Source organism: Xiphias gladius, chromosome 19 (genome assembly GCF_016859285.1).
Source record: "Xiphias gladius isolate SHS-SW01 ecotype Sanya breed wild chromosome 19, ASM1685928v1, whole genome shotgun sequence".
NCBI classification, from domain to species: domain Eukaryota; kingdom Metazoa; phylum Chordata; class Actinopteri; order Istiophoriformes; family Xiphiidae; genus Xiphias; species Xiphias gladius.
In genome coordinates this window covers 529,232-553,406 of record NC_053418.1, presented here as the reverse complement: position 1 = coordinate 553,406, position 24,175 = coordinate 529,232, and the positions used below count along the sequence as shown (strand labels likewise).

The following is a 24,175-nucleotide window of genomic DNA, read 5'->3' as shown; positions in this document are numbered from 1 at the left end:
TAAGTAAAAACCAGGTTCAGACTCTACTGTACAAACTGCTGTGTTTTATTGGGCAGGTTGATAACATGATGATGATAATGTTGTTGTTGTTGTTGTTATAATTATCATTAGTAGTAGTAATAATAGTAATAATAATAATAATAATAATAATAATAAACAACTTTAACTGTGTATTCAGTGTATTTTTCTTGTGTGTTTAAAGCGGCTCTAATGCGTTTCCCCTGTGTCGGCTCGCAGAAGAATATTGTTTAAAGTTGGTGTGGAATTAAAATGCTAAAGTAAAGTACAAGTAAGTTGTAGTTGAGGTCAGTACTTGAGTAAATGTTCTCAGTTACTCTGTGCAGTGGAAAAAGGCGTGGGCCGAGTACGGAGCCCTGTGGAACACCATAATGAACGTAATGGGGTATTTGACGGTAACATGTTTGTTTCTGCAGTTGCTTCCCGAGTTGACCAACCCGGACGAGTTGCTGTCCTACCTCGGACCTCCAGACCTCCCGAGCAACAACAACGACGACCTGCTGTCCCTGTTTGAGAACAACTGAACACACACGCACTCACACAAATACACCCGCACACCTCGAGAATTTAAACAGACTCTACTGTAAAATAGGAACTCTTTGTCTCCTCGCCCGCCAACACGACTGTCGGTCCAACATGGCCGCCGTCTGCACAGGATGGAGCGGACAATAAGAAGGAAAGGAAACAAAAACAGCTTTTAAATATGAAAACTCTTTGATGTGTGACTATGAACTTGATGGTAACTTTATTTTACTGTTTTTTTTAATTCTCTGAAACTGTATTTTGATGCTTCATCCTTCATTCCCTGTCGGAGCTGAAAGCCTCACTGCTAAAGTGAGTGAGTGTCGGTGTTTTAACTACAGATCACGTGCGCCATCACTGCTGAGCATTCTCCAAATTATCCACCGGTTTTTACACTGACTTCCCTCCTTCCAGACAGTCGTTAGTTTCTGTTCATTTCTATGAAAATGCAGAGAGAAACTCCATCACGCTCAGTTTTATTTTTCTCGGAGTGGCGTTATTGTTTCGATCCTGGACGTTCAGCAGTGATGAAGAGTAAATGTGATTTGTAGTTAATGAGCTAAATCAGCAGTAAGGTCCTTTCAAACCAGAATATTTCTGGTCCAAATGAGTTTTAAATGTAATGGTATAAATAGTTGAAGGTGAGCTTTAAAGGAGCAGTCCGCGTCTGTTCTCACAGACAGGTTTTCGTTTGTTTTTCCCCCGAGATATGAGGAGACACTGAGGGGGAGCATTAACAAAGAGGATCTGTTGGATTTGAGAGTCCAGAAAACGGCCTGAAAAGATGAGAAGGTGAACGGATAAACCGTTTACACTTAGCCACAGCACGCGACTCTGGTTCAAGGTTTTTCTGTGACTCTTCTGAAAAAATGTTTTGGCTTTTTTTTTTTTTTTTTTTAAATCCTGGGATTTCTCACCAGAAATGAAGTTTGATTTTAAACACAGAAAACTCCATTTATTCTAATTTCCTGGTGTTAGTTTTGCCTATAGATTAGATTACGTGCCAATGTCTTTGTGGAACGTCGGTTCATCTAAAAAGTGGAAAAAAAGACGATGACAAACAAACAGGACCATTTAATCGTCTGTGCTGTATTTCATCATCATATCTCACACGTTTTAACGAGTCGAATGGAGAAGGAAGATCCATCACTTCTTTGTGTCGGCGTCGTTTCAGTGGTTTGAGGATCACTGTTTTTGGGACGTTCAGGTGATCTTCTACACTCGATGCTCCACCTGTTGATCGTTGCTTTGGGGTTTGGTTGCTTTCGTTCTCGTTCATCCAGAAAGTTATTTTACCACACGGCCGAAATGTGGGCTGCCATTTTAGTTAGAAAATAATGAAATAACAGCATTTTAAGGTCGGTTTTTAGCTGTGACGCTTGTGTGCTAGTGTTAATGAAGTCTGGAGATGCTGCCTTCGTTTGAGAACCTTGTGTTCCTGCAGGTATTGTATCCCGGGGAACGGCAGCAGATTCTGGTGAGAATTCCCAGGAAACAGCAGGATCTGAATTCCTGAGTCAGTGCCACCGACAGGCATTCGAGATGGACTGACATCTGTCCAGACCGCCTCATTGGAGCCAGGTGTCAAAAAAGGTGTAAACACGTCCATCCATAAGATGTATGGAGCAGTATCGGCTGACAGGTTGTCAGTTCTCCTTTGAAATCAGCCGCCATCCTCCCTCTCACATTAAAGCCACAGTAACAAAGTGGCTCTGCATTTTTAACACTTGTTGCCAAACAGAAGGCGTAAAGGTTTTTTAAGCTAATAGATATTTTACGGAGTCCTTAATGGAAAATGAGTGTTAACCACTGGATAGTTTCTTCTTCACACCAGAGACTTGGATAAAAGTAGAGAAACTCTCTGGTTTCTGGTGTCTACAGGAATCTTTGTGTAGCTTCACCAGAAACCTGTGTAAAAAGAAAAAAAAAAAAGTTCTTGCAAATGTCCCCTTAGGGGCTGAAATATTTTATCAGCGAGCTCGTTAAACTGTTTTAAGTACAACTTCTGCCAGTGTTTTGTTTGTTTGGTTTTTTTTAGCCGTTACTGACACAGCTTCAGGTGCATCACCCCCAGCCTCTGGACAGCAGTAGGGTCTACACAGATCCACATTCAGTGCAGGAAAACCAAGACGGATGCAGTCGCGTGTCAAATGAAATTAAGCCAGAATAACTGAGTGTAGGAACGCTTCTGTGCAGGACACGCCTCGCGGACACCGGATCTCCACCCAGTGTCAGACGGAGCTCTCCACCACCAACACCACCACCAAATCCTTTGAAGCCAGGCAGACACTGTCAGTGGTGGAGGAAGTGTTCAGATCCTTTACCCGAGTAAAAGTACTAATACACACTGTGTAAAAAGAAATGCAACACAAGAATTTAAAAAGTTACTTAAGTAAAAGTATTAGAGTCTAAGTATTAAAAGTAAAAGTGCTCTAAGCAGAAAAACGTCCCCTGTTACAGTTATACCATGAAATGTTCTGGTATTTATGCTTGAAAAATAAATGTAGTGCAGTAAAAAGAAGAATATTTCCCTCTGAAATGTGGAGGAGTAGAAGTATACATCAGCACCTCAGATGTGTACTTAAGTACAGTACTTGAGCAAATGTACTTAGTTACATTTCCGACTCTGGACACTGTACGGGCGAAGGCCGACTTCAGTCCCTAACCAGTCGCCCCCCAAACAAATTTCAGAATCGGGTTAAGTTTCCGCCAGATCCGTTGTCATCTGGAGTGAAGTTTGAAGTCACGAGGCCCGATCAATCACCTGATCAGACGACGTGTCGGTCCTTGGTCGCCTTTCTGCAGTTGGAGCGGTCCCACAGTCTGGTCGTTCTCGTATCGCTGCAGCTCGTCTGACTCAGACCGAGCTGTGGTACGAACCTGAACTTGGCTGTCTGTATGCTCCATCCGCGGCTCCAAATATACAGTAAACACAGGTTTTTCTTCTCGGTAACGCTGCCTTGCTCTCCTGCTGTAAACGTTGTTGAGGACGTGGTCAGTTGATCCAGTTGATACAGCAGGAACATAAAAGTGGCAGAAAAGCAGATTAAAACACGTAGTTGAGTTAAAAGACAAAGGTTCGTAAAAACACAGGGCGTCTGCAGGGCTTCAGAGGTTCTGTGGGTAGTCGGGGAGGTTGTGCAGCTCCTGCAGGAGGCTCCGGCCGTCGCTGAACGTGGGCCGCGCCTCCGTCTGTCACCAGTCTGTGCATGTGGCTAAGCGTAAGTGGGAGTTTATTCGCTCACATCTGGATTTTATCAGATAGGAGACACCTGAAATGAAAAGTGTAAACGGGCCCAGAGCTACTCGACTCACTGTTTTCGTAACGATGTCGCTTGAAAATCGACTCTGGAACTTTCTTCCAGGAGCGTCGTCGGTCTCTCCCCCCTGAAATCGAGCCTCTTTAGTGGGGTCTAAGCTCACGCCCCCGCCCTGAAGACAGCGAGAGGCTTTCAGGCAACAAAGATGGGCAATATTAACAGGGGAAGCAAACTCCGTGACCTCGCAGAAAACACAGAGCTGTTGCCCTGAGATCACAGCCACGGCTTGTATATGTGATAATAAACAATTCAGTTCATCTTCATCCTCCTCCTCCTCATGCTCATCATTATTCTGTATGTTGTAAAGTGACTAGAGTCCAGACAGTTGTGGTGTCTCCTTGTCCCAGTGAGTCCAGTGGCTTCTGGAAATAATAAAACTGTACATGATCACTCTGTATGATTCAGTAATGATGCTAATAACAATAATAATAACCTTTGTAATTTAATAAACACTCACTGGAAAGACAGAGAGGCGAGACCCTGTGGTGCTTTAATACGGTTGGATGTAGACACACGTGGCGCAGTTAGCATGAAATGTTTGGTATGAGTGTGGAGAAGTGCAAACATCCAAGACGAGTCAGAAACAAGATGATAAAAATATAAATATGAAGGAGATTAGATCAACTTTACCGATCACACAGACAGCGGAGAAGCAGCAGTTCGTCCAGCCACAGAAAATCCATCTGCAACTGAGCCGAAAAGCTGCTTCTCTCCCTTTTATGGGCCCGTAAACGGAATATTTTTGGCTCGTGGAAACAAACGTTCGGATCCTGACATTTTATAAACCACACAAACAACTTAGCAGGTAAATTAGAAAACTATGTACATTAGGAGCTTCTATGTACAAAATGAAGCAGGAATACGACCTGTAAAGTTGCGTTATACGGGGACGCGATGGGCACGTGCAGAGAAACGCAGATGAGATAAACGGAGCGAGTCCTGTAATTACATGGAAGATTTCCACTGTTACAGCAGCCACATCACCCAAAGACGAAAACAACTGAAGCAAGGAAAAAAAATCTGGAACTAAACAATAAACCAGAGGGAAATAAAAAACAGAGACTGAAGTAAATCAAAACAAGGTCCACACTCTAACACGTACTGGACACGCTCGGCGATGTCGTCGTACCGCTGTTCGTTAGTGGTGCGAGTATACGAGGTCGTGGGCCACTGCCAGAGGAACTCACAGTGGCCGCTCTATCAGGTCCACCTGTGAGCTCAGCCTCAAAGTCCACCTTTACAGAGATAATGTTCCGGCTTGATTGGGCCGCTGTTGAACTGAAAGGCGTCTCTGATATCCTGCCCCCCCCACCCAGGCTGTAAATACAGAACCCTGGAAACACCTCGCTGGAATCAAGCAGTAACCGACACACAGTTAAACCAGCGCCTCCACGGCTGAGTCCGGACACACGCAGCGCAGGTTAACGGGACGATGGACTGCCCGCGGGCGTCATGAGTACCTGTCCAGGCCCCCGCGACCCTGCACGGGACACGAACAGGACGCCGTGAATCGCCCCTCATGATGTCCCCCCCCCCCCGTGAGCATCAGCCGTAGGTCGTGAAAGGTCATTAAAGGTCAGCGAGCGATACCACGCCCCCTCTCTGTCAAGATCTGCTCTCTCGACGTCTCACCTTCCATCGGTCGCGATCCTAGTCCTGCTGCACCGGTTGCCACGTGGATCGTGCCAGGTGAACCAGGTTCAGGGCCGACCGGAAAAGTCCCTGGTCCCGTGGTTTGTCGGGACCGGCTCAAAGGGTCACGGCGAATAAAGGGGACGGACGCCAGAACCGCATGTAAAAATGAAACCACTTTATTCCGCAAACAGAAGTGACATCGTTAAAAAAGAGACGAGACGTGGATGTTCTCTGAGGCCTAAGGCGGCAGCTTCTGGGCTGACTGGGAGGACTGGGAGGACTGGGCCCAGGTGCTCCCAGTCGGCCCAGGCGGACAGCCCCGCCCACCAATTACCTGCACCTGCAAGACAAGAGCAAACAGGGCGGTCGGGCCTTGTTGGGCCGTCTGAATTCTGACCTCATGTAAAATCAGATGTGGACCTTAAACACACCGTTTGATTATTCCACCCGTTTCCTGCTGCTTCTCCAGGTCGTGTTTGATGATTAATTAGTGATATTGTTAAGAATAAAAAAATTGATTACAAATATCGATAAATCTGATATTTATCCATATTATATTATATTAAAAGAGCACTAAAAGAAGGAAACATGAAAAGGGAGAGGAAGTAGAAACATCGGTTCTGGTTTTCACCCAAACGTTTCGCGAACCTTTTCTTTTTCTACCAAACATGTTCCACATCCGTTAAGAAAACGTTCCTGACCAACGGAAGGGAAACGTCCCACAAACCGCAGGTAAAACAAAGAGGTTTTTATATCCACGAGTAGGAAAACCACTTTTAGAGACTAAACCTGGAAACCGGTTCTCCCTCCGTCACCGGCAGGTCACGGTTTATCACCTGTCCACCGCGGTGAAGGGACTTTTTCTGTTCTTTCAAACGCGAACCAAACTTTTCTCGCTTTCTGCGGAGAACGGGACGGACCGCGCCCTGGCCGCGTGACCGCGCACAGACATCTCGCCCCGACGGCGGGAGCGCGCTCCGACTGCGGGACTTGACGTTCGGCCACCGCGTGCGCTGCGCGTATTGGGCGCCCGACCCGTCGCTCATCTATGGCGCGCGCTGCTCTGAGAGTCGCGAGTTCAAGGTTTCCCGACCCGGACACCGAAACGGGGCGGGGCTGCGCGTGGGAAACCCTGGAAACATCCAAATCCGCCGTAGCAGTCCGCTCTGGTGCCAGAATCAAACACACCGTGAGGTGCGTCCGGCCATTCACAGCCCTCTGAAAAGGGAGCGTCAGCTGTCCTGCCCGCTGATTTGCTAAAACCGACGCCAATTAAATGCTCCGGCGTTGCCGATTGGCTCGCCGTGGTTTCACGCCGCCCCTCGGTATCTTATATAAAATTAATCCACATTCCTCCATCTTTTTCGGTTCCTTGCGGCCCACCGTGTCCCTTCACCGGAAAACTCTTCAGTCTACCGCCTCCAATTTTGCCTGCTGAAATGGCCACCCCCCGAGTCTTCTTCGACATCACCGCTGACGGTGCACCCATGGGCCGGGTTGTGATGGAGGTAAACCGGTGTCTGTGATACAAAGTGTAGCCAGAGTGCTGGCTGTCAGAGCGGCTGGCGAATGTCAGTTTCAGCCCCGCGGTCAGTGAGACCTCGCTGGGTCTCGGCTAACCGCCTCCGCTCGGTGCCTGTGCGGGCTGCGGGATGTTAAACCCCGGTGTCGGGAGCTCGCCTTGGGCAGCGGCTAACGTTAGCCGAGCTGTCACGAACATGCTGACGGGACCATGTGCACGTGTTTGTGGCGTCCAGCCAGCGCGCCTCGGTGGTGGCTAGCGTGACAGTACAGCGGCGTTTATGTTGGTGCGGATTGAGCTTCCTCCAGTTGTAATAGCGGAGGAAGGTATTTTTTCGTGTTTAAACCGTATGGATGCTGTAGGGGTGATGTAAAAAAAATCTGTATGATCCCGACTGACGCGTTTCGTTGCCTTCGGGGCGGGTTTAGCTGCAAAACCGACTAACGAGCCAACGCTTGTTGGTTACGACCCGCGGTGAGAGGCAAACTGCACCAGCTTCCGTCACGCCGAGGCCCACAAAAGGCCCGCGGCCCCGGACTGAGTCGTCGAGAGGCAGGCTGTCCGGGCACTGTTGGCTAACGGCTAAGCTGATGTTAACGACACAGTCACCGCCGTTCTTTGTTGCAGCGTTTCGCGGCCTTCGCCGAAGCCCGGGAAACCTCCGCTGCCGCCCATCGAGAAAGCTGCCTCCACCCGCCGGGGGGGGGGACGCTCCCTTATTTTACCGAGCTTAAAACGTTATTGTTTGACGGTGTTGTCCTCGTTTCGGTCCGCCTAAAGATATAAAATGTGCCGCGGCACGTTAGCCGCTGGAGCTAACGACGCCGGTTCCTGTGTTCGCGGGGGAGGGGTGGTGGTGGTGGGGAGGGGGGGTTCTGGAAAGTTCCACGGTGTTGGCGCGGTGGGGGAGGGGGGATGTTTGTACGGTAAAATGCGGATGCGGGGAGATGGCCGAAGCGCCCGGGATACCTGTAGTCCTTTGTGCTCAGCATGAATAAACACGTTACAGGAGCGACTCTGACTGTCCTTATTTAATACCCGCCCGGGTTAAAGGCATCAAAATGCGGGCTAAACTCGCCCAGCAGCCATTTTGTGCTCATAGTAGTAGCTGTGCCCCATTATGGGCGTTCCCGATTTATGGAACGAATTCCCTGCCAAATTTGAAGCCGAGGGGGCCGCTGGTTACTCGGTGCGCGGCTCCAGCCCTTCTTAGCCTCCGGGGTAAACTTCCAGCCCCGCTGGTGTGTGTGTGGCGTTACCGGTGATCATACCGATTGGACACGGATGTAGCAACACATACACAAAATAACACAAGAGTAGGACCTAGCACGGATCGTGATTTGTACTCGTCTACAGGGTTCTACCACCAACATAAACTAAAAATCTGTACCAGTATATATTTGGAAGTGTGTTGTGTTTTTTTAAAGCGTGTCTGGAGGAATGCGTAGGTTTGTGGGGGGGGGGTGAAAGCCAGGTACAGCACTGCGCAGACGTTCCAGGCACTTCAGGCTCCTTTGCAGCTGGCAGTGCCATCAGGAAGGCAGCTGACCCTGCAGCACTGCTGAGCAGGTGGATGGCTGCATGGTGCTATTCTGACTTCAGCCGTCCAGCCTGTCTGCTGCAGCCCCCCCCTCCCCTCCCTCTGAACATACTTGCATAGTAGCGTCACTGCTGTGCAGGGCATGCAGATATTCCAGTCTGGTGCAATGCTGCGGTCCTGTTTCACCATGGCATTACACAATTACCACACACTAATCGACATGGATAAACTGACCCATGGTTAATGGGCAGGAGCTGCTGCCCTCAGGTGATGTTGCACTGGATCGGACTTTTATAGGCACCTAAATTTATTGACTTGTCATGTCGAGCAGAGCCTTCCGTATCAATTTATTTTAATGTGACTGCAGGGATTTTTTGCAGTTGTCATTTTAAAATGTCCCGTATTGTAAGATGATGATGATGATGATATATTAAGGATGTAGTTAGTTTTTAATTTCTGCAGAGAGGCTTCATTTACTTCCTTACAGTTGGACTCTAAGCAGCTGTTAGTTGCTGTTTTCTTCTGTGTAGATGTAAAGTTATACAATTGGTTGCTACACAGAACAAAGTGTACAGTCTGATAAACCTCTGGTTTTGGCTCAAGGCCTGGATGGCACCAAGCCAAATTTTAATTCACCTACCGAATGCACAACCTTTACCCTTATTTTTTTTATATATATCCATCTATCTCGGTCTTCGAAATGAACTGACTTTGCACCGTGTTTGCTCATAACTGTTGACTTTTTTGTTTCCGCAGCTCCGTAGCGACGTGGTCCCCAAGACTGCTGAAAACTTCCGTGCCCTCTGCACCGGCGAGAAGGGCTTCGGCTACAAGGGCTGCACCTTCCACCGCATCATCCCTGGATTTATGTGCCAGGTGAGGCTACTGTCTCAAACCATGAGACAGCAGCGTTGGTGTTGAACATCCTGAGTTTTAGTCTCCTGCTTTGAGCATCAGGAAAAAAAATTGGTTTAGCAAGAGAAATGTTATGCGGATTAAAAACCACATTTCAGTCTTAATGATGTGAAAATCTAAGTGATGCAGCCGTGAAACCAAGTTCTTCTATTTCCCTTGCTCTTGTTAATTGTTCGATTTGTAATTTGATGATTTCTGCTTTTGCTTATTTTTTGGGGCATTTAAAATCCCATTGGAGAACCAGATTGTTTAGGATCCTCAGTTGAAGAAGTGATTTTTGCCAGCTTCTTAGGGCTTTTACTATTTTAATAGCTTTGCAGCTCATTTTCACTGATTAGACTATGAAAAGTCAGAATAGTGGAAAATGCTTGTTAGAATCTCCTATAGCCTAAGGTGATGTCTTCAGACGTCTTTTTGTCTGATTCACAGAAACAGCTGCAGATCTTCACATTAGAGAAGCTGAAACAAGAGTTTGGTCTTTTAGTGTTTACAAAAAAAAGAGGCTTAAACAATTAATTTATCAAAAAAATATTCTGTCACTCAGCTAAATAGATCTGAGGGTTTAGGCCCTGAAAAAATGCGTTTATTTTTACCCGAGTTTACTCAACTCTGGTTTCAAAGTTTGTCATAATTTGAATTGTTGGACACAGGGCGGTGACTTCACCAACCACAATGGAACTGGTGGAAAGTCCATCTACGGTAGCAAGTTCGGTGACGAGAACTTCACCCTGAAGCACACAGGCAGTGGCATCCTGTCCATGGCCAACGCTGGACCAAACACCAACGGATCCCAGTTCTTCATCTGCACAGCCAAAACAACATGGTGAGCAAACACCACATGACACCACATAAGAAAGAAGTCTCTTCAAGCACCCACGGTTTTGACTTTACGTGTAAAAGGCAGATGATCTGAAGGTCTGAGAGTCTTAAAGCACTGAATTCAGTTTCATCACAATAATAGTTGAAACTTCATTTACAAAGGTAAAATATTTTCTCCTGCCTGCTGTAGGCAGTAATGTTGGTTATTAAATGTCTTTGTGTGTAACGGTCACCGGCCGGGAGACAAGTTTTGTTTTTGAGTGATTTATTGATTCGCTACTCATGTTCGTACGTAAATGAACTGAAACGATTCCCTTTTAATTGGTGGTTCTGACCAATTCTTAAAGTCCGGGTCACGTTAATGATTACTAAGAATTGGTTATACGGCTGAGAGATGATTTAAAACGTGTCAATAGATTAATGTACCTAAAACACAAGTGTGGGCCCATATGACTATGGAACAGGTTTAATTTCGCTATGTGGTATTTAAAAGGTCTTAGACTCTGAAACTAACCTTGAGGCACACAACCGTCCCAGACTCAGCTGAGGCCGGGTTGTTTCTGGATTCATCCCTGTTCACTGCTCTGTGTCTGCAGGCTCGATGGGAAGCACGTGGTGTTCGGGAAAGTAGTCGAGGGGTTGGACGTGGTTTCCAAGATGGAGGCCCAAGGCAGCCAGAGCGGCAAAACCAAAGCCAAGGTCATCATCGCCGACTGTGGGCAGCTCTGAGCTCCAGCACTTAACCCTTCCTGCTCGCCCTGTAGCCACACCCTTTAGGCTCCAGCCCCCCCGCCCTCCCCTGTTCAACATTCCTATTGATGGAGATTCAATGGAGATTCAAACCCCACATTATTCTGTTCTTGTTGAAATCCTGTTGCTGCATTTGTGACTTTGCCTTTGAAAGTTTCTTTTGCATTAACTTTTTTTCCCACAAAGTCCCAACGTTTTTTTTGTTAAGTCAAAAAATGAAAGAATAAAACAGAAAAGATGCCTTGACAATTGAAACGTGTGAATTATTTATTTTTTAATTAAAAAAAAAAAAGTGCAACCTATGCAAAAAGTCAGTTATCTGTACAGGTTTCTAAAGGGTTTTCTCAAAGTGACACTAACATGGTATTCAGCAAAGCAAAATGTAATTTACAGAGTTCTTTTTGTATGTAATGGGCCTCTGACCTTGTGTAAAAATGTATACGTGGACCTGAAATTTACTTAACTTTTCTTGAGCTACATAAAGTAAAGTTATGTTAGAATCACACTTCAGGACTGAAAACAGATGTTTGATGAAACGTGTTTTGGACGTAGCATATGAAGGCAATGTTTCCACATTAGGTTGGTCAAGCAGTTCAGCCGAGTTCAGGACAGACTGAAGCTTATCGCTCTGTCGTCAGCTCTGATAGCTGGTAGCGACGAGAGAGAGAAATTAATTGGTTCTCATCTAATTGCTTAATCCATTCGTCCCCTTTCTGCTGCTTATCCAGTTCACATTTAATGATTTAATTATTAGGAATTATTTCCTGCTGGGAAGTACTGGAAAAAAAATCTAATACAATAAGTAAGTGGGTGTCACTGGTTTTTAAACTTATATTTTTCTTTGGTGCAAAAGGACAAATTTTAGAGACATGACACACTGATAATTGTTTTACAATATAGACAGAAAAAACAATAGTAGCTGCTAATGGTGGTGGTGGTCACAACACTAACAATAGTGAAAACAGTTTAATAAACCTTTAATTGTGTCTGACTGTATGAAATGAAAGTAAATGTACAGGAAAAGACATCAGGTCATAAGTTAAAGAAAAATGCAAACCAAATTAGGGAGGAAGAAAGAATATGAATATAAATAACAATATGATTGTGAAACCGGTATGAAATAACATCCTGTGGTATTTAAAAGTCCTTAAAGTCTCGACTTGATAAACCTGCAGAAACCCTTTGATAGGACCTGAACCATTTCATCTTCCTAGAGATGAGATGTGAACGAGTCAGCGTCGCTTCAGCAGCGACTGAGGAACGAAATCTAAGCGACAACGTTGAACCCGGAGCGTTTTTCTGTGGCGACACCTGCTGGGAACCCCTCAGTAGTGCACCTTGAAGGTCGAATCCAAGACCGGGATGAAGAGTGAGTCAGAATAGGAGTGTTCTCGGCTTTCATTCCTGGTGTTTTGTTCCACAGCGGTTAAATTACAAAAACAATCATTTCAGATATTAATGAGAATATCTGGTATTCAAACATGGCGTTGTTTGTGGTGGTCTTGAGACTTCTGGTGTTGAAGGAAGCCGCTGATACATCGTACTAATATTCTTCTGCTTGGAAATGTAGTTGTTTTTTTTTGCATAATGTCACTCATTGGTGGAAAGTAGTTTTCCCACTCAGTACTTCCATTTTATGCTACTTCATACTTCTACTCCACTACATTTACTGCACTAAATATTTATTTTTTGATATTATTGACACAAAATATAATCAAGAAAGATCCATCCATCCATTTTCTGCTGCTAATCCAGAGTCAGGTTGCGGTGGCAGCAGGTTAAGCAAATTATTCCAGACCTCCCTCTCCCCAGCTCCTCCTGGGGGCTCTTGAGGCGTTCCCAGGCCAGATGAGACATGTAGTCTCTCCAGCGTGTTCTGGGTCTACCACGGGGCCGTCTACTAGTTGGATGTGCCCGGAAAACCTCGAGTGGAAGGCACCCAGTGGAAGCATTTTAAATCAGATGCCCGAACCACCTCAACTGGCTCCTTTCGACGCGAAGGAGCAGCGGTTCTCCTCCGAGCTCCCCCCGGATGTCTGAGCTCCCCACCCTTTTCCTAAGGCTGAGCCCAGAGACCCTGCGGAGGAAACTCATTTCAGCCGCTCGTACTCGTGATCTCATTCTTCCGGTCGCTACCCTAAGCTCATGACCATGGGTGAGAGTCTGAACGTAGATCGACCGGTAAATCCAAAGCTTTACCTTCAGGCTCAGCTCCCTCTTGACCACTACACCCATCTCCCGCTCCTTTCCTCCCCCCTCGTCCGTAAACAAGACCCCAAGATTCTTAAACCTCCTCACTTGGGGCAGAAACTCCATCCCAAACCGAAGGGGCCAATCCACCGTTGTCCAGCAGAGGACCATGGCCTTGGACTTGGAGGTGCTGACCCTCATCCCAGCAGCTTCACACTCGGCTGCAAACCGCCCCAGCGCATGCTGAAGGTCTCGGTCTGGTGAAGCCAACAGAACCACGGCCATTCTGAGGCCCCCAAACCAGACATTCTCTTCCCCCCAGCGGCTCCTTGAAATCCTGTCCGTGAAGATCACAAACAGGATCAGCAACAAGGGACAAATCTGGCCGAGACTAACACCCAGTGGACACGTGTTTGACTTCTTGGCGAGATCACGGACACAACTCTCACTCCGGTTACATAGGGACCGCATGGCTCGTAGCAACGGCCCCGGAACCCCATGTTCCTGCAGTACCCCCCACAAGATCCCCCGAGGGACCCGGTCGTAGAGCTTCTCCAAATCCACGAAGCAAATGTGGACAGGATGGGCAGCCTCCCATGATCCCTCAAGTAGCCTTGCAGGGGTAAAGAGCTGGACCCAGGACGGAATCCGCATTGCTCCCCCTGATCGGAGGTTCGACAGTCAGTCGGAGTCTCCTTTCCCAGCACCCTGGTGTTAGCTTTCCTCTGGAGGCTGAGCAGTGACTGAATCATAATTTACTTGTTGATTGTGATTATTGGGGAATCAGAACAACAAACAAATTATGATTTATCATCTGGCTTTAGATAGAACTACCCTGCTGTATATAAAGTCGTCAAAATTAGTCCCATCTTTACCTGCTGCAACAGTAAAGTCATACTTACATTAACGCATCAGTAATACTAATCAAATAATGTTATATACTGTATATAAATCTAAATTGGCCCCCTCTGTGTACTGAGTACTTTTACTTTTGGTACTTAAGGTATATTTTGATTCTAAAACTTACTTTTATTCAAGTAGCATTTTGAGTATTTCTACACTGTGGTATTACTACTTTGACTTCAGTGAAAGACCAGACTTCTAAGGCTTTTAAATACTTTTTGAATAAGATATTTGGTGACAGCAGAAAATGTCCATCTGATGTCCTGACAATTAATTCATGTCTGTAAAACTGATCATCAAATTAAAATCCACAGAGGACACATTTGTGAAAAAACGAAACTTATCTGCTCAAACTGAACTGATTCAGCTTGTCACGTCTCAATCTATGAATATAATCAGTCAAACGAAACAGTCAAAGACGATCCAGAGTAAGTCTCCAGCAGAGGGAGCTCTTTATCTCAACGGGCAGCCGTGAGTGAAGCTTGAATTTAAGTTGAGGAACCTGCAGAAACCCGAAGCGTTTTAAAGCAACAGAGGTGAACTTGTTCTACCGGAGGAACCATTTATCAGTAGAAACCTGGTTCCGCTTCTGATGGGTCAAACTGCAGTAGGACAGTGTAGGAATACTCCATCACAAGTAACACTCCTGCATTTCAAATCCTACTCAAGTAAAAGTACACAAGTATTCCCAGCTTCCTGTAGTCCCAGTGTCACAGTAAAAGTACTTCATTGTGCAGGGACCCGTCTCCTGTGACTGGTCTCTGATTCTCTCTGACGTGATCAGATCATTGATCCTGAGTCACGGAGGCTTCGGCAGCGTTTTACTGGTGGAGCTGCTCCAGGTGGAGCTGCTTTTAGCTACGTCATAGACAGGGAGAGAGTTTAGTCCACTGGTTCCCAACCCGGGGGTCGGGCCCCTCCAGAGGGTCACCGGGTGAACCTGAGGGGTCGTCAGATGATTCACAGGAGAGGGAAGAGGAAGAAACACAGTTCTGATCCACTGATCTGGATTCAGTTTCTGGACTTTTCTCTGATCTTTGATTTTTTTGTGACTTTTTAGATAATTTGATCAGTTATTGAATTGAAACCATACAAGGCGTTTGGAGGGAAAATGTCTCTTTGGTGGAACTGATAAGAACTCAGACTGAAACATGTGACACGAAGAAACTGGTTTAATCTTTAACAATGTGTTCTGTTTCATAATCTTATATACTTTTAAATGAAAAGCGTTAATCTGAAAGGTAACTAGTAACTAAAGCTGGCCAATAAATGAAATGCAGTAAAAAGAACATTTCCCTCTGAACTGTAGAGGAGTAGAAATATAAAGTCACAGAAAATGGAAATACTCAAATAAAGTACAAGTACCTCAAAGTTGTACTCAAGTAAACTACTTGAGTAAATGTACTTAGTTACTTTTCACCACTGCTCATTTACAAAGATGCATTGTCATAAACCAATGAAGATACAGTCAATCTTTGCCACTTTATTAGTTGGACCCATACAATCTAATACAACTCTACAGGTAACAAGACTATAATGCTCAGGTTGTGTTGACACTCTCAGAGAGGTGTTCCTTCAACTATATGGTTATTTTAGTGTGTACTGTGGGCTCCCCAGACTCATGGGTGGCTTTTGAGACAATGGGCCCCTGGACACAGACTTGTACAAGGCCCCCCACCCCTACTAAACAGGAGCCAGACCCCCAGACAGAAAGAGACACAAAGCACCCTCAATGCGTTTTGTGTCTCCCTGTGGCTGCTGTGCGTCTGTTCGTCGTTATTCTGTGTCTTTTAAATGAGCCATGTGACATTCAAACAGGAAATAATAACAGTAGACTTCATACAGGGGGTGGGGCTAACCTCTCGGGCCCCTGGGTCCCAGGATGTCACAAAGTTGATGCGGATTCAACCTTCCTCTAAATGTGTTTGCCAGATAGAATAATGAGCACGGACGGAGCAGAGCAGTTTGAATAGGAAAATATCCAATCGGCTTTCTGTGACAGAAAAGCGTGACTCGGATCACACGTGACACGTACTCTAACAACAGATGTGTTGCATCTCTTGTCACACAACTGTATTTGTTCAAGCGCGCTCTGCCTCCTCCATTTTGTGGACCCGCTTTGATATGACTTCACGAGAACGGGATGTGATGACAGCTGTGAGAGAATAACACCCATACTCCTCCGTTTTAATATATCTTTGGGAAATAACTTTGACTTTTATTGAAGGGCCCCACTGAAGGGCCCCAGACTCTCCCGTGACTCCACATGGAGAAAAAGTTCACCTCTCAGATGTGACGACCTGAAACCTCGGCCATGAGAAGATCCGTGTCAACATTTTGAGTTTCTAAAATACGAAGCTACAAACTGAACCCAGGCTTAAATAGAAGTTTGCGATGAATCTGTCAGCAGCTCTTCTCTGCCGTCCTCCTCTTCTTCCCAGAATGCCTTGTTTTCCTCTGGCCCTGTCTTGGGCCGGGCAGACACACCCCCTGGCCCTTGTTCTTGCCCGACTCCGCCCGGCTGACGGCGGCGCAGGACAGCCCCGCGTCGCAGTCGCAGCGTCCCAGGTTCCTCTTCAGTTTGGTGGAGCCCCGCAGCAGGCAGGCCTCGCCCTCCACCGGGATCCTCTGACACCGTTTACCGGTCAGGTACCGGACGCAGCACAGACCGGCCGCACAGTCTCCGGACCGAACGCAGCTCGACATTTCTGGAGCTGAAACACAGAGACGCAGAGTCTAACACACGTCCTACAACTGGCCCACCGGATGGTTCCGAGAGCAGTGCACTCTGGGACTTGTCGTTGACCTCCCATCGCTCACCTTTGGTCCTGTTAAAGCTGTCGGTGTCTCTCTGTCCATCTGTCTCTCTGTCTCCGTGTCTGTCCACCTGTCTGTCCTGAGAGGACGGTCTCCTCTGAGCCCTGTTACTGCATCCTCCCCTCTGATGGACGGACGGATAAATGGATAGAACAATACAAAATTATTGAGAGTGAAAGTTGGTCATGGAAATAGTAGTTTGACATAACAATCTTAACCCGTTGCCACTTTCTGGCTTTCAGCTGCATCTCATGGTCTTCATCTCCATGATATGTGGTGTGTGGAGCTTGCCTTAAGATTATTCTATCAAACCATTAAAAAATGTCCTCCACAGCTGTGTCTCTATTCTGCGGGAACGCTACAGATTCATGTGATCAGTGCGTAAGTTAGACCACGTCCTACAGAGACCCTGAAGGTTCACGATGGGGGGAGGTCGTTTTTTCTGAGCTACTTTTACATCCCTCTGGTCTACGGAGAAAGGCTGAGCCGTATCATGATGTAGTTTTACGTATTTTGTTGCTGGTTGCGGACCACGGCGTGAGACGGTGCGCCCTCTGCTGCGTCTGCTCAGGCAGACCTAGTGGGGCTGGCTAACCAGCGACTGAGCGACTGCCGCTGAGGCCGACTGACGCAGACTGTGGCTCCAGTCGTGGGATGATGCTGTGGCTCAACCACGTTTCTCTGCTCATGTTAGGAGGAGCAGCTGCCTGAGACATTTGCACAGTGTCACAGACTGAACCACAGCAGCGGCCGTAGTCGGCAACGTCCTCTCTCCCTCCTGCACTACCTTTCCCTAAACTGGCAGTGTGTTAGACCTGGACTGGACCTACGCACTAACTGCTCCTGTGGATCAGGGGGAACACGAAAAATATTGTGAGGGAACGCAACAGTAGTTCAGAGCAAGAGATTCCCATCTGTAATGTCCACACCTAGCGGCCACGTTCAAAAACAGATCTTGACCCAGTGAAATGTGTAGAGGGCTGCAGCCTGATAGAGGACACGCTGATATCAATGCCGCAGAGCTAAGACTCTGATGATCATTTATCAGCCATCATTTTTTGAAGTATGTTGGGGGGTGGCAGAGTTTTACAAGGTCACCTCACTTTACAAGGTCACCTCACCATGAGTGAGGTGACCTTGTTGTTGAGTTGTAGGTGTCTGAAAGAATCTGCAGTGACACCTCTGAATGCCAATGAGTGAAAACAGGTTTTAGCTTCGGGAGCTGGAGAATCAGGTAATTCCCCATTTCCACCCCAGGGTGGCCTCTCGTGTTGGTGCTGGTTACCTGGGACTTCTGAAGCACTGCAGTCGCACCTGAGACCTGTGGCGATCTGTCTGATCTGCCCGTGGGTTTTCTTTTCCCTGAGCTCAGGCTGCGGTTACAGATACAGACTGAGATACAGTCTCACAGCTCTCCACACACATTTGTAGATGACACTGCTGCAGTAATACCGAACGACCCCCCCCCCGGGAACGCTGTTTACAGTGTGAACGCCTCCCAGTCTCTATGGAAACAAAGAGCCGGTGTTGGTAGGTTCATCATGTCGATTGTGTGACCTTAGTCTGAGCAGGTTTGTTTACACAGGTAAGCTACTGTGTCCAGGTGTTGTCTCTCTGTCACTGACCAAAGGTACGTCGCAGTCAGGCCCAGAACACGGACGCGCTGGTCGTCGATTGGAGTTGAAATTGGTCTCCGCCTGCTGTTGCCCCGCCTGCGTCACCTGGTCACCATGGGAACGGTTCTGATGGACAGGTGAGAGTGATGTAACTGTTACAATCTCAGATATTAAAGGTTAATACCTGTATTACATCTACGTCGAAATTAACATCTCATTGAAGTAACCCTGGTCCTGGTGTTGGTACTGATACTGATACTGGTACCGGTACTCTGTCGAGCCTCTCAAATCAATACTGTGAAGTCATAGTACCATTCTAGTCTTGCTATTATTACTGTTACTACTAAAAAACTACTGTTATTGGTACAGCTGCTGTTTACTTCTACTCATGCAATACTACTACTACTACTGCTGCTACTGCTAATGCTACTGCTACTACTACTACTATTGGAACTGCTACTACTGCTATTACTACTGCTGCTACTGCTACAACTACTACTGCTACTACTGCTACTACTACTAGTTCCACACTGTTAAGTTCACAATCAACTCTATGAGCTGAAGGAAACAAAGGATTTAGGAAAAATCACTAATGGCTGAGTTACTATAAACACTGTATATATCCCTATAGGAATACTACAGTAATTCTGCGGTATTGTAATACTGACACATACGCTGGTAAATAAAATACATGCTAGTTTCCTAAACTGCTGTTGAGAGGAAATTTACAGTGGACTAAAGTAAATAAAGTAACTGAAATATCAGACCAAAGAATAAAATGGCTGTAAATGTGCAGTTAAAAGACCTAATCATCATTTTTCTACAATATCATAGTTATTACAGGAATTATATTAAATGCAGTTGGTTGATTTCTTTGTTTCTGAGCTGAACCTAAATAATAATGTACAGTGTTTACAAAAAATATTTAATATATAAAAATACAATGCACTCTTCTTGCTTTACATGAATATAAATCCAATAGTATAGAAGATAAACTACAAATCCACTACTGAGTCACTGTTCAGGTAACTGCCAGGTAACTCTTCATTTTACAGGTAACCGATGTGAGACGGTGAATTCACGGGACACTGACAGAAAGGCCAGTGTGATTTGGTAATAAACACTGGGATCCAACTGGTCCATTTCTGAATTAACTCTAATTAACAGCCACCTGGAGCGTCTCGGACCAGATATATCATTCGTTTCAGGGAACTTAACAGGAAATCAGAGCTGAACTGAACAAAACACTAATGGAAAAAATTTTTATGACTGAGTCAAGCAAAAAGGCCAAATATTCTCTGATGTCAGTTTCTCCAGTGTCTCAGGTTTTCAGTTTTTCTCTGTTTTTATCTCAACAAAATGAACATCAACAAGACATTTGAAGAAGTTCTCTGGACTCTAGTTGCAGCCCAATCTAACCCAAGGTCCACTTACTAGTTTTTTCTTTGCACTGAGCAAACTCCATTTGTTGATAACAACCATGACGTGCGGTTGAAAGCGCCAAGAAAAGCTCGCAAGAAGACCTCAGGATGGATTTGTTTGTGAAATCTGGAGTTTTTCCAGATGTTCATCCAACGGCAGAATCATGAACCTTCTGCTTAATTCATACGCGTTGTTGATGGACAGTAAACATGAAGTTCTGATGTTTCTACTAAACCAGGTCTTTCTTGATTGCTAATCAGGGTATATCAGAGAGTCTTAATAAAGACCTGCCCTTATTACTGTACGTATGAACTTATCGTCGTCCCTGGATCGTTCTATTAATAAGCACTGGGAACATTTTTAAGTATTGTCAATCACTGATTCCTTCAAAAACACTTCATTCATCTGTTGAAATGGATATCGCTGAGTTACAGTCCTGCTGGTATCACAGCTACTACTAGAACTACTACTACAAGTAGTATGCTAACCCAGGGGCTGTTTACTTCTACCTATGTACTTCTACTAGTACTACTAATGCTTCTACTATGCTACTGATACAACTAGTACAACACCATTACGGTAGAAAACTACTGCTGACCTTGGTACTGATATTATTACAGCTACTACAAATAAAACTGCCGCTACCATGACGGCTGCTGCTGCCGCTGTCCACTATTATTTTCTTTTTAAAAGCAAAGTTCAAATAAATGACAGCAGCTCTGCTCCTCTGGCGGAAGCACTGTGAGTAAAAAGCCCAACATTTCAGCCTGAGGTGGAGCAGAAGTAGAAGCACTAAAGGTTATTTTGTCTCTTACCAGCTGCTTGGAGCTCTGCGCCGTGCTTTCTTTGGAGGATCTGATGGTGTTTGAGTCCAGAGCCAGACCGTAGACCAGAGACACACACAGCACGCTACGCCACATCCACATCTTCTGACCGATCAATCAGTCTATTCAGTATCAACCCCTGGATCCTCTGTTTTTATCTCCTTATCTCACTCTGATGTGAGGAAACCACAGACTTGGTTAAATTCTCCACAACCTACTCTTTTCACAACTTAGATTTTTCCTTTCCGGAGCTTTTCCTTATTTACAGCTGTGAAGTAACTTCTGCTAAGCTTGTTTTTTTTTATTTTTTATTTTGACGGGCAACTCTGCTGTCCCACAGTCTAATAGCTGATCTGGTTATTAGAAGAATTTATTTAACAAGAAAGAAAAAAAAGATCTTCTAACTGCTTTAAATCAATTTGAGATAATAAAATTTTAATTCTGTGAATAGCTGCTAAACTCAATCAGCTCTGCTTTGATGTTTAGTCTTAAACGCCTGTTTATTCTATGAAAAAATCTCAGTGTCTTGTCCAGTCCTCCCTCTCAGCTCTGTCCGTTCACTGTCTCTTTCCCTCTGGTTCCTGCCTTCAGGTGCGTTCGTTTTTTATACCCCTCCCCTCCCCTCTGATCCGTCCTCTTTCAGCCGCCGGTTTCTCAGAAGTTTTGGAGGTGCGTTTGAAGCTCGACCGCATCAGTCGGCAGAGACAGTGCCGCCTTTGCTTCCTTCCTGGAAGCCCCGCGGCCTCAGGTGAGGCGGGACGTTTGATACGTGACACCGCAGAGACCACAGAGAGATTAAAACACACCTGGAGACACGAGACAGGTAGAGCCGTCTGAGGGGCTGCAGTGTGTGTGTGTGTGGTTTTGCTTTATGTGGTCTGAAACGTTGCAATAAAGACTCATTAGAGCTGAAGCTGTGTGTCAGCGGGCGGATGTGTGAGTGTTTACAGGTGATTTAAGCTGATTAACTCACAGAGAAGTGAATCCGTTTCAGAGACGGATGACGACACCAAACAGATATAAAGTAATCTGAGCTCTGAGACTCTGAACACAGAAATCCAACACAATCGTTCTTCCAATAAACAGACTTTAAAAAGTATGTTTACAGGTATGTTTCTTTGATGGACAGGTGTTTCAGCAAATCACACCAGCCGCCCACAGCCGAGAGGGAATCCTGCTTCACAGGTCAGTAACACCATCTTGTCAGGATCAAGACTGGTCAGTAAAAATCCAGGGTCTAGAATGAAATTCAGGGTCATGATGTGGGATTCATTTTATTTCCACCCATCCATGTTCTGCCGCGTCTCTGGAGTCGGGCCACAGTGGCAGCAGGCCGGGCAAGGCAGCCCAGATGTCCCTCTCCCCAGTTTTCCAGCTCCTCCTGGGGGACCCTGAGATGTTCCCAGACCAGATGAGATACTCTATATAGTCTATCCAGCATGTTCTGGGTCTACCCCGGGGTCTCCTACCAGCTGGACATGCCTGGAAAACCTCCAGAGGAAGGCGTCCAGGATCCTGATCAGACACCCAAACCACCTGAACAGGCTCCTTTCGACGCGAAGAAGCAGCAGCTCTACTCCGAGCTCCTCCCCCGTCTCTAAGGCTGAGCCCAGAGACCTCATGGAGGAAACTCATTTCAGCGGCTTGTACCAAGCATCTCATTTTTTCTGCCACTACAAAACTCATGACTGTAGATGAGGGTCAGGACATACAGCAACAAGAAAAACTCAGTGAACCCTTTGAATGACCCGGTTTTCTGCGTGAACTGGTCATAAAATGTGATCTGGGCTTCATCTAAGTCACAAGTACAAGACAAACATAATGTGCTTCAGTCCACAACACACAAAAAATTATCTGTATAATCTTTCGTGTCTTTGTTGAACAGACCCATTAAACCTTCGTTGCTGGTGAAAAAGTTCGGTGAACCCTTGGATTTAGTATCTGGTCCAACCTCATCCAGCTCTTCAGGAGGAACGTTGGACCCTTCTTCCTACAGAGCTGCTTCAGCTCAGACACGTTCTCAGGACGTCTGGTGTCAAAGGGCCTCTGAGCTCGGCATCTGTGTTGGGTTAAGGTCTGGGATCTGACCGGGCCACTCCAGAAGGTGGATTTTCTTGGTTTGAAGTCACTCTGTAGTAGATTTACTTCCACGTTTAGGGTCACTGTCCTGCTGCGTCACCCAGTTTCTACTGATCTTCAGCTGGTGCCAGCCTCCCTGACGTCATCCTGTCAGACACCTCGATAGACCTGGGAACTCATCGTCCCCTGGATGGCGGTGAACCGTCCGGGACCGTGACGCTCCCTCCGCCGTACTTCATGTCGGTGCAGAGCTGTTTTTGCTCCAGACGTAGATCCACGTGTCCTTCAGTTCAGCCCACAGAACATTTCCTCAGCGGTGCGCTGGAAGCTGCTCTTTGGAAACTTCAGGTGCTCAGTGGTGTTCTTATTGGAGAGCAGCGGTTTCCGCCGCTGTGTCCTGGTCTCACACTCCGGTCTCACTGACTGGACCCCAGGTGTGAGGACTCCTGACTCCAGTTAGCTTCTGTTGATGTCATCAGCCGAGAGCTTCACATAGTTTTTCCAACCTACACTGTGAATGTGTGAGTGACGTTTTCATTATGGACAAGAACAACACAATGATTTGTGTTACTGGCTAAAGTAAGTTGTGTTTATTCATTACTGCCACTTGGATGAAGATCTGACCATATAAAAGGAAGAATAATCACAGCAAAAAAAACCTCTTTCAATGTTCATATAGGCTCCTGGCGGTTGATTTAAGACTGGCTTGAAAAACAGTGAACCTGCCCTTTAAAGTGCCGATAATCAATAATTTCAAAATACTACGACACACTAGACTACGACAATATGAAAACAGTGTCACAAAGTGAAAGGTGACTCTGGTAGAGATGAACCACACCTGTGTCCTAGAAATTACCTTTATATACAACTAATTCACAAAAGCAAATACATTTCATCGGAAACACAACTGGGACCTGATCAGTGTTTCCTATGAACATAACCAGGAAATGTTGCCAATGAAGTCAAATCTTCACAGACAACGTCTTTCTGTTCCGGGGGAAGACCTGATCCTGCAGCACAACAACCACCTGTGGAGACTCCAGCGTCATGAAACTGGTTTATGGTTCTGTTCAGACTCTCACGGCGCCTGGTTCAGGTTCAGGGAAGATCCTGGTCTGGTTTAATACAGAAAAACTTCAGACGCAACCCGTGTAAACCACAGACGGGACTAAACGTCGCCTCTGAACACAATCCAGCCGGCGATTTTTACAGTTCGGTGATAAATGAACGTAATTCCCCGCAAACACGGGGTCGGATGAACCTACAGAGAATTACCAGCCGAA

The 24,175-nt window shown here is 46.0% G+C and overlaps 2 protein-coding genes across 3 annotated transcripts in view; both read left to right on the top strand.

Annotated features, from left to right (window-relative positions):
- LOC120805789 (zinc finger MIZ domain-containing protein 2-like) overlaps positions 1-4,313 on the top strand; it is a 33,556-nt gene extending 29,243 nt beyond the window's left edge. For both annotated transcript variants that reach the window (XM_040156360.1, XM_040156361.1), the window contains exon 21: positions 435-4,313. In XM_040156360.1, the coding sequence (XP_040012294.1) occupies positions 435-542 (108 nt within the window). In that variant the 3' untranslated portion in view covers positions 543-4,313. The remainder of the gene's footprint in view (positions 1-434) is intronic.
- A 2,527-nt stretch (positions 4,314-6,840) lies between these two features.
- On the top strand, positions 6,841-11,296 carry ppiaa (peptidylprolyl isomerase Aa (cyclophilin A)). Its single transcript, XM_040156362.1, has 4 exons — positions 6,841-7,003; positions 9,314-9,433; positions 10,123-10,295; positions 10,888-11,296. The coding sequence occupies exons 1-4, from the start codon at positions 6,935-6,937 to the stop codon at positions 11,018-11,020; spliced, it is 495 nt and encodes a 164-aa protein (XP_040012296.1). The 5' UTR covers positions 6,841-6,934; the 3' UTR covers positions 11,021-11,296.
- The last annotated feature ends 12,879 nt before the right edge of the window (positions 11,297-24,175 follow it).

Coding starts and splice junctions, on each gene's coding strand:
- ppiaa (XM_040156362.1), top strand. CDS start 6,935: ATGGCCACCCCCCGAGTCTTCTTCGACATCACCGCTGACGGTGCACCC. Junction 9,434..10,122: donor TCCCTGGATTTATGTGCCAG/GTGAGGCTACTG, acceptor TGTTGGACACAG/GGCGGTGACTTCACCAACCA. Junction 10,296..10,887: donor TGCACAGCCAAAACAACATG/GTGAGCAAACAC, acceptor CTGTGTCTGCAG/GCTCGATGGGAAGCACGTGG.